Genomic DNA, 10,108 nt, shown 5'->3' with positions numbered 1-10,108 from the left:
ACAAAGAACGTGCTGGTGAAAGGAAAGAAAAAACTGATTCACATATTTGGTTTCAACAAGGGGGTTCACATCTTACTGGGGGAGATATCTTAGAGTTAAGAGTTAAATGTAAGTGCAGTCACTAAGGACTTCTCTATCTCAGTGCAGGAAGTAAAATTCACTTTGAAAAAAAACTGCAACATTTTAACAGTTAAGCATGAAATGCTAAAAGCTAAAAGCAATTCAATTAAAATTAGGATAAAGAATGAACATTGCTCAATTTTTCACAAGTTACAACCCAATAATAGATCATTAAAATGATTGTGGACAGTTTGAAATGTATATCCACCTGCTAGCAAATTAAAACATGTCTGACAGGTGTCCAGATGTAGATTATATTTGGAGATTATTTTTCATGGATCACTGGTTTCTGGGAACAAACTTGAGCATTATGGGTTTAAGTGGCTGAAACTTCCAGTCAAACTGCAGAGGAATCTGAAAAAGAGATGAATATAAATGTAACAATGAATGACAGCAGAGCAGGATGACAGTTTGAATCTAGTGAAATATTTATCCTACCATGGTTTCTTTGCATGTTTCCAAATTGTAATTCTGCAGGAGACGTACAATAACCATCTTCATGACAAGGATTGCGTAGCGCATCCCAACACAGTTACGAGGACCAAGGCCAAACGGCATGTAGGCATACGTGTTTATCTCCTCCTCCTTGTCTTTACTGAACCTGCACAGACCAGACTGAAGTTTGAAATCATGCATTCATCCAAGAGATGTAAAACTGCTACAGATTTTTACTTCCAGTCCAAACTTATGCTTATAAAACTGTGTCAGTAAAGGACTTAGAAAATGCAGCATGCTAACCGGGTTGATTGCTGGGTTTTCTATATGTGAGATGTGAGTAGGATGAAATAGTGCTGCCTGTAATTTACCTCTCTGGTCTGAAAAGCTCAGGTGAGCTCCAAAAGCGTGGGTCTTTGTGTAAAAGGTGTGCAGGAATTGCAACAATGGTTCCTTCAGGGATGGTGAGGTCGTGAACCTGCACAGTCTTTTTGCACATCCTCTCAAGTCGAGGTCCAGTTGGAAGCAAACGCATTGACTCACAAATAACCTGGTCCAGGTACTCCAGGTTGTTAATGTCATCATATGAAACGGAAGCCTTAAGGTTCCAGAGAGACGTAAAAATTTGGTTAAACACAGATTTAAAAAGGTAAGCATGATGTCACCAAAAAGCAAAAAGTTGTGCGGAAATACTTTACATTTTTCTGCAGGTTGGCATCAACTTCTTCCTGCAAGGTCTGCATCGCATCAGGGTTTGTGGCCAGATTGTAGAGGATGAAAGACAGAGTTGTGCTGGTCGTCTCATAGCCACCAAAGATGAAGATGAAGGCATTAGAAAGGATCTCGTGTTCAGTCAAACCTGCAATAATTTAACAGAAACATGTTTCAAAGGAAAATGTTGTAGTAATTTAATTAAAATCATAAAAACTGCCCTCACATTGAGGAGTTTTGTTCCCACATTTCTCAACATGATCTGGAAACTAACATTAATCGACTGTCTTAGAGTGAGTTGGAAGAATATGCCCGCACATCAGATTGTCAAACTCATAGTAGCAGAGCAAGAACTGGTTCTCAGATAAATTAGCTCTCCCTTCAGTGTTTAAATCTTTGTGGTGTATAACAGTTAAATCTGATACCGTACGCAAACATTCTGTTTAAGATTACTCCATATAATTCATGTTTCTTGCCTGGACTTTTGCAATTTCTTATTATGAAGATGTTACACCCAGATCATTTTCTGACTTTTGTTTAAATATTTATCTTACACACAGTGAACCAACACATTCAGCAGGTATCTCCGACCTTTATTACTACAACAGTCCAATTGTACAACTGTTACTATTTTATTGCCATGCCTGTAAAATAACACCGAGATGTATTTTTAGATCAGACTCAAGAGCTCATGGGTCAGTCTTTTTGTTTTGAACAATCCAGTTAAAGTTTCAGTCGCCCAATAAATGTGACAGAAATGCGGTGATGAAGGTGATGAACAGTTAAACTTTTCTTGAAACGTTCCAGTCTGGTTTTAAAGCTCCTCGTGTCACAGATGTTGCACTTTTAACATTTTAAAATGATCTTTTAATAGCAACAGACCCAGATGACTCAGCAGCATCGCTGTTAAGGTCTAACAACACTGCAGTGGTTCAGGTTGTGAAAGGACTTTCTGTAAGCCTTAGAGAATCTGTGTACTCTTCAGCTCCTCTTACATGTGGACTTCACCAAGGCTCTCTTCTTGAACCAGTTTCTATTTACACACTCCTGTTCACAACCTTGATGGCTTAAAACTTCCTTAACTTTAAGGAGGACAAACCTAAAGCGATCATTTTTGGCTCCAGTGGAAACTACAGATCAGGCATTTTTCTGTCGTGGCTCCTAAACTGTGGACCCAGCTGACACTAGGCAAGGCAAGGCAGTTTATTTGTATAGCACATTTCATGTACAGGACAATTCAAAGTGCTTTACATAAAACAAAGGCATTACAGATATTTAGAACAGTAAAAGGCATCAACACATAATCACAATAAAATAATAAATTACATTAAAATTATTTAAAAAGTTACCGTGCAGATTTCATGCATAGGCGCATGAGAAAAGAAATGTTTTTAACCTGGATTTAAAAATGTCTACATTTGGGGAAAGTTTAATCTCCACTGGCAGTTTGTTCCACTTATTTGCAGCATAACAACTAAATGCTGCTTCTCCATGTTTAGTCTGGACTCTGGTCTGGACTAGTTGACCAGAGTCTTTGGATCTAAGAGCTCTGCTAGATTTATATTCTCTGAACATATCACAGATGTATTCTGGGCCTAAACCATTCTGGGATTTGTAAACAATCAGAAGGGTTTTAAAATCTATTCTGTGACTGACTGGAAGCCAGTGCAAAGATTTCAAAACTGGTGTGATGTGTTCAGATCTCTTAGTCCTGGTTAAAACTCTAGCAGCAGCGTTCTGGATGAGCTGCAGACCATTACAGTAATCAAGCCTACTGGAGATGAATGCATGGATGAGTTTCTCTTGGTCTTTCTGGGAGACTAAACTTTTAATTCTGTTGATGTTTCTGAGCTGGTAAAAAGCTGTCTTAGTGACAGCTTTGATGTGGCTGCTGAAAGTCAGATCTGAGTCTATCAACGCTCCCAGGTTACGAACTTGGTTGATGATTTTAAGAGCCCGAGTCTCCAGGTGTTTGCCAATGCTGACCCACTTCTCTTTGCTACCAAACAGAATAATCTCAGTTTTGTCTTCATTTAATTGTAGGAAATTCTCCTTCATCCAGGTGTTTATTTGCTCCAGACACTGACACAATAAGTCTATTGGGCTGCAGTCATCTGGTGACAGAGACACATAAAGTTGTGTATCATCTGCATAACATTGATAATTAATGCTATAGTTCTGTAATATTTTACCCAAAGGGAGCATATACAAGTTGAACAGAAGAGGTCCAAGGACTAACCCCTGGGGGACTCCACAAGTCATGGCCACTCGCTCGGATTCATAGCTGCCGATCGTAACAAAATAACTCCGGCCTTCTAAATAAGACCTGAACCAGTTAAGAACCGCTCCAGAAAGTCCAACCCAGTTTTCCAGCCTGTGCAGCAGGATTCTGTGATCTACAGTATCAAACGCAGCACTGAGATCCAACAGAACCAGGACTGATACTTGACCAGAATCAGTATTCAACCTAATGTCATTTAGCACTTTGACCATAGCTGTTTCAGTGCTGTGATGAGGTCGGAAGCCGGACTGAAATTTGTCAAGATTTCCACTTTCATTTAAAAAGTCATTAAGCTGGTGAAATACAACTTTCTCAATAATCTTCGAAATAAAAGAGAGGTTAGAGACAGGTCTATAGTTGTTCATTATAGACGGGCTCCAACTCTCCTTGTTTGTTGACCTGCAGCACTTTGTCCAACAACAGTTGTTTTTACATGTGATCTATAAATAAACTTGAAGAAAGCATTCATTATATTACTCTTTAGAAATGATGCTTGTGGTGATAACGTACCTTTACTTGGTTGTTCTTTTTCATCCTTTGTTTCGGTTTCTGGTATTTCGCTCTGAACCATCACCTGCAGGAAGTCTGCTCTAGTCTAGAATGGCACACAGAACATTTAACAACTAAGTTAACATATTTGTAATATTCACCTTTTCCAGATCATAATATGTAATAAGGCTTTTATGCACACACAGTTGTTGTGTAAGTGGTTTGGGATTATATTTCTTTTCTTATTTGAGGTTTGATTAGTTCTGGTTCTAACTGGGCCACATGGAAGAAATTAGTATAACTAATTCTATAAACAAAAACCAGCTGATTTAATAGGAAAGCATTACAATATTATCACATATGTTTTCTTGAAAATTTTCTAAATATTCTGCCCTTTTTGTTAATTCAAAATTTGCAACTTTTCCAAACTTTTCTCAAATTAAACACTTACCAGCTCCCCTGAGTTATGCTGATCTTTAAATTTCTTAATGATATTGTAGAAAAAATCCACGCTGGGTCTAGACATCACTTCAATTTTGAGAAGCTTCAGCAGTCGAGCACCAAAGGGAAAAATCACTGCAAGGAGACCAAAAAGTTTTCATACTAAATATACGAACTTCTGATGCCATATGGTCAAACGAACTTGTCCTTAAACAACACAAAGAAGAACATACCTAGTAAGAGAATAGGCCAAAATCGCAAGTTGAGAATTTTCTGAATATGGACAATAACGGGGTCATCAGGGCGGTTTATAGAGTCAGTATCCACACTGAAAGATGCACTGGTCACAGTATCCAAGCTGTAAGGTGCCACAAATCTGGAAAAGTAAGGCAAATGTCACAACGTTTATTCATTTTAAGACAAAAAAATGAAATGCTGTGACTCATTGTAACAGATCAACAACATACTGTTTGACATTGATGGACTCATCCAAATTTCTTTTCCCAAGTTTCTCAACCAGCCGATCCGCAAACCGTGCAACAATAGGAAAAACCTTCAAGAGAAGAAAAGAGACTTGTTTAACACTGACAATATGCTCTACATGTTGGTTTCAGTAAATGCTAACTATTAGTCCTTACTCTCCCTGAGTGTCTTGAGATTGAGACATAAATTAACATCTGATGCAAAGCTGGCATTTTTGTTCTATACATTTGGACGAACAAATATTTGATCCTCTGTGACAAAAGGGACATATTAAAGAAAACATAATAAGCTGATCTAATGTTTTAATAATTCAAATAAATATGAAAAATAAGTGCACCCTCAAATTTATCATCAGGTGTTTCAGACAGGGCACTGATGGCTGGAGTATCTTCAGGTAGTGGCAGATAGAAGCTCTTATTTAAAACTTGGACATCTACATCATGCAGTGTGAACAAATCCATCCGTCTATTTCTACACGCACTTGCAACGCAGGGTAGCGATGGGGCTGGTGCGTATCCCAGACGCAACCAGGCGAGAGGCAGAGTACACACCCTGGACAGCCAACAGCCATCACAGGGCCAACACAGACAGACAAACAACCAGTCACACTCACACTCGTTCCTAGTGAGAATTTAGGAAGAACAATTAGCCTCACATGTAAATCTTTGGACCATACTAGGAAGCTGGAGACGATCCACGCATACATGGGGAGAACATGCTTAAATTTCTCCCCCCAACCAAAGCTTAAATTAGGAACCATCTTATGTGGAGACGATGCTAACCATCACATCACCATGCAACCCACTCCAACTCATCTGCTTCACGTGATAGATTCCCTTAAAAAAATTACACTTAAAAACTATTCTCTAGAACATTTGTTTTTAATGGAATCAAAATTTGCACTCACTTATTGTTATGGTCTGTTTTCTCAGGATCATGTTATATTTACTTAAACCTTTTATCTATGGAAACAAATTTATGTATTAAAAAAAAAAAAAAAAAAAAACTTAAAAGAAAAAGATTAAAGTCAAGGAAAAAAAACAGATAAGATTTCCAGAAAAGATTCCAACCTGCTTCAGTCTTCCACTGGTGAAGCATGGCGATATTGTGCTGCGAATTCGTTTCCATCTTTCATCTTTCACTGCTGTAATTGCATCATCCAAAGGTCCACTGAATATACCAACATCCTGTGAACAAAGGAAGCAGAAGTGAATGTTTCTATGTTTGCAGATATACTAAAAAAGATGCATCCCTATTTCTCCACAGCAGACCACAGATAATGAAATTTTCTCTTTTGACAGAACTCTTCTTTCTGCATTGTCACTGCCTAGAACCAGGAAAGTATTCTTTACTATGGGGAGATAGGGATCATTTTGCCATTAGAGCTTCCAACTAAAAAATAATGCCCACAATCATTGGCAAAAACATATTTACAATGGTTTCATACAGTTTGTTCTCTTACCCTGCGGTTCGTGAACACAGTGTAGCACTCCTTCACCATCACAGTTTTAATAATCTCAGGGTCTGCAACCATTAACAGTGGGCTTCGTCCATCAAACAATCTGGAAAAAATAACATAAAAGTTCAAATAGATCTGCTGAAAAACAAAATATTTTAATTTAAGGTAACTCTAACAAAGAATAAAGTACTGTTATTTCTGTGTGGAAAGAGAAAACACCCAAAAGAGAAAAAAATATATGAAAATAAAAAGGAAAAAAAGAATATAGGTAAGATCGTTCAGCCAAATGTAATAAAGTTACAACTATTTGTTCCAATGTGATGAGCTATTAAAGTAAACCACTGCATATACAATGACTAAGCACTAATCCAAAAATCTTGATAACACATAAAGTCTATTTTTGTGCATTTTCTTGTTGATCATGTGTTCATAGTCTAGATTTTACTGAGGTAGGAACTTGAGTTTAGCAACAGTAAATGATGGACTGATCCTTTAACTTAAAAAAAACATGAAAATAAATAAAAAAGAGGATCTCAGTGGATCCTCTTCTACTAATGATGCTGCAGCAACTCACCCCCAGACGTCCCCGTACTTGGCCTGGCACTCCTGGTCAAATAAGAGTATTCCCTACATGAAATGATATAAAGAAGTTCAGGGAAGCCAGCCAAGTGAACATTTTCTTTTAGATTAAAAAAAGAGTTATAATCAAGTCCTGGTTATAAACGCCTTCATCTCTCATTTTTAATTATAACAAGTTCTTATGACCCTTTATGAAGTTTTTTTTGTTGTTGCTTGTTTGTTCTTTTCTTTGTTAAGCATACTTTTCTTGCACCAAACATTGTTCCAATAAAAGGCAGAGGCATTGGTCCGGATATGCCCAATTTTTTGAAAAATCTATACGGCCAGATTCCATACCTGTGTTCAAAGGAAAAAAAGAGATCAATATTTGCAGTTTAACAAAAAAGTTGTCATCTTAGGTCAGTAGAAATGTCCAGCTCTCTTTGGTAGGACAAGAAACAGATAATACTTACAGTATGAACAGGGTTGAAACGAGGACCAACAAAGTCCAGGTGGTCGCTGAAAACATTGTGAAAATCATTTTGTACTTGTCTGTTAATTCCCGAGGAACTCAACAACGAGGAAGTACGCAGAAACATAACAGTCAATTGGTTTTAAAGCCTCCCTGAAGGGGGAGGAGTTATCGTCAGGAGTTATCTGTGCATGTGGGTGTGTGTATAGCTGTAAATGATTGCGTAACACCTCTTTCAGAAACTAAAACCATACTTTATCATGACATCATCAAGCCAATGAAGCAAGAATAGCATCCCACCTGACATCTTGAACTTGAGGAAAACTTGTAATAAAAAGACACTATATATATATACCGTGCATGAAATCCGCACTTTTTTTTTTTTTAATTTATCTTGCTTTTCTCTTTGTAGAGTTGCTATGCAAATCTTTGAGCCTTGTCGCGCACCGTAGATAACCCGGAAACACGACAGATGACCGTGCAGCTATGCTACAGCACCTCACATTTCCACCGCTTTGTTTTTTTGTTTGTTTGTTTGTTTTGTGTGGTAGTGAAACGACATGCAGGGACTTTCTTTATAATGTCACTGTATACTGTGGAAATTAAGATTTGTTTTGCTAATTTACGTTTAGCAGAACATTGTGTGTAAGACGAAAAGGTGGGCAGAGCTACATGTTTATCGTTTCGTCACAAAGGCTGAATCCACCCTGCAATTTCTCCCCAAAACATCCTCATAAAATAAAACCTGTTTAACCTGGTTCGTTTGACCTTTTTTTAAGACTGAATTACCAATATATATAAACTAAAACAAAGTCATGTGGAAAAAATTTGAGGAACAATTTTGGGGAGTTTGAAACAGTTATGTAGTGTGTGTCGTGTCTGTTTGTGTAAACGGAATCTTTTGAAGTTGAACAATTCAGCAAAGAAGGCATTTAAGGTTCATGAAACCACTTTAATATACATTTTTGTTAGTTTTCAGGGAGCCTTGTGGTTTTTTTTTCTTTTTTCTAAATAATCCCAGACTTAGTTTTGAGTTAAGATTTGTGTCATTGTTTCTCCTGATGGATGTTTTGGAGTAATTTGAACCATTTGGTTGCATCTGCAATCTGCTCACACTCAGTGTGACATAGATTCGGTGATTAGTGTAATAAATGTTATTGCCCTACTCTTTCTCATAATAGCAGTAAACTTCCTTCTGCTGCTGCTATCTGAACTCATCCACAAATCAAAGTCATTTACCTGCCAGTTAGATGCTTTCCCCACATCTCTGGTTAAAGCCTCCATTCACTCTCTGACCCCCTATAATCTAACAGTGTTCTCTCATCTCTTAAATCGGTAATGGTGAAACTAATTCTCAAGAAACCTGGACCTGGACTTAACCATTTATACAATCTCCATTCAATGACCAATCTTCCTTTGCTTGCCACAATACTGGAAAAACTTGCTTCTCAGGTTCATGATCATCTTTCTCTCAATGATCTGTGTGAATAGTTCCAGTCTGGCTTTCGTCCACTTCATCTCTGCCACTGAACATAAAACATTATGAATCTCTCCTTCAAATCCCACCTTAAAACACACTTTCTGAACAAGCATATTCCCTTTACTTCTGGGACTTGAAGGACCCCACTGTTGAACTTTATTGCTGTTTTACTATATTTGGACATCTTTCCCTGTATTCTGTTATCTTGTCTTTTGTGCGGTGACCTTGAGTGTCCTTGCACCTATAAATAAAATGGATTATTATTATTGATCATGATAACTGATACATACATGATGGCTCTACCCCTCATTACCCCGTGATCCTGGCATGTCTGTAGTGCCCCATTTATTTTTCTGTTTTAGCAGTGTAGTGTTGATCCAAATCACCCACTAATTCCCAGTTGATGTGTGAGGTGATCCTGTAATTGTGAAAATAAAACGGGCTTCATACCATTTCATGCCCTCCAAGATTTAAAAAAAGGAGGGAAGGGAGCTTGACCTCTGTGGTGTAGGCCCAGTATCTTACTGTGCTTTATTTATTTGACTCTTGATGTCCGAATATCTAAAAGAAAAGTAATTAAACTTTTTTGTGACCATGTTTGAAAGAGTTCAGGGACCAAAGAAAGCGATTAACTATCCATCTAAACTTTTCTGTCAGAACATTTTTATTTATTATTTTGCATTCGAAGCTTCATTCTTTTACATTCATTTGAGTTAAAGTCGTACATTTAGGAGACATTTGCTTCACTTTCGTGAGCTTTGAATAGACGTCAGGAAACCTCAGTCATTCCGACTCTGAATTTCTGACTTCATCTGTTCGACAGTAAACTTCAATAGAGCCAAATACATTTGTATCCTGTTGGAAAGTTATTCAAGAAAATAAAGAAATTTTGACTAATACTATCTGTGTGATGGCTTGATCAGCTGGCAACAAGTCGTGCTCTATTAACATCCATAAAAAATCATCATAAATCTTCATGCTTTCATCAGTGAACAAAGAACGTGCTGGTGAAAGGAAAGAAAAAACTGATTCACATATTTGGTTTCAACAAGGGGGTTCACATCTTACTGGGGGAGATATCTTAGAGTTAAGAGTTAAATGTAAGTGCAGTCACTAAGGACTTCTCTATCTCAGTACAGGAAGTAAAATTCACTTTGAAAAAAAACTGCAACATTTTAA

At 37.5% G+C, this 10,108-nt stretch overlaps 1 protein-coding gene across 1 annotated transcript; it reads right to left on the bottom strand.

Moving 5' to 3' along the window:
- Window positions 1-394: 394 nt before the first annotated feature.
- On the bottom strand, window positions 395-7,596 carry LOC121655428 (cytochrome P450 3A40-like). Its single transcript, XM_042010049.1, has 13 exons — window positions 7,451-7,596; window positions 7,241-7,334; window positions 6,994-7,046; window positions 6,423-6,522; window positions 6,031-6,147; window positions 4,945-5,030; window positions 4,711-4,853; window positions 4,488-4,612; window positions 4,058-4,142; window positions 1,254-1,414; window positions 927-1,153; window positions 559-721; window positions 395-474 (listed from the first exon to the last, which is right to left on the bottom strand). Exons 1-13 carry the CDS (start codon window positions 7,516-7,518, stop codon window positions 400-402), a joined length of 1,497 nt encoding a protein of 498 aa, XP_041865983.1. The 5' UTR covers window positions 7,519-7,596; the 3' UTR covers window positions 395-399.
- Window positions 7,597-10,108: the final 2,512 nt, after the last annotated feature.

This window comes from Melanotaenia boesemani, chromosome 16 (genome assembly GCF_017639745.1).
Source record: "Melanotaenia boesemani isolate fMelBoe1 chromosome 16, fMelBoe1.pri, whole genome shotgun sequence".
NCBI classification, from domain to species: Eukaryota; Metazoa; Chordata; class Actinopteri; order Atheriniformes; family Melanotaeniidae; genus Melanotaenia; species Melanotaenia boesemani.
The sequence above is the reverse complement of the archived record's forward strand: the minus strand, read 5'-3'. Positions and strand labels throughout refer to the sequence as shown.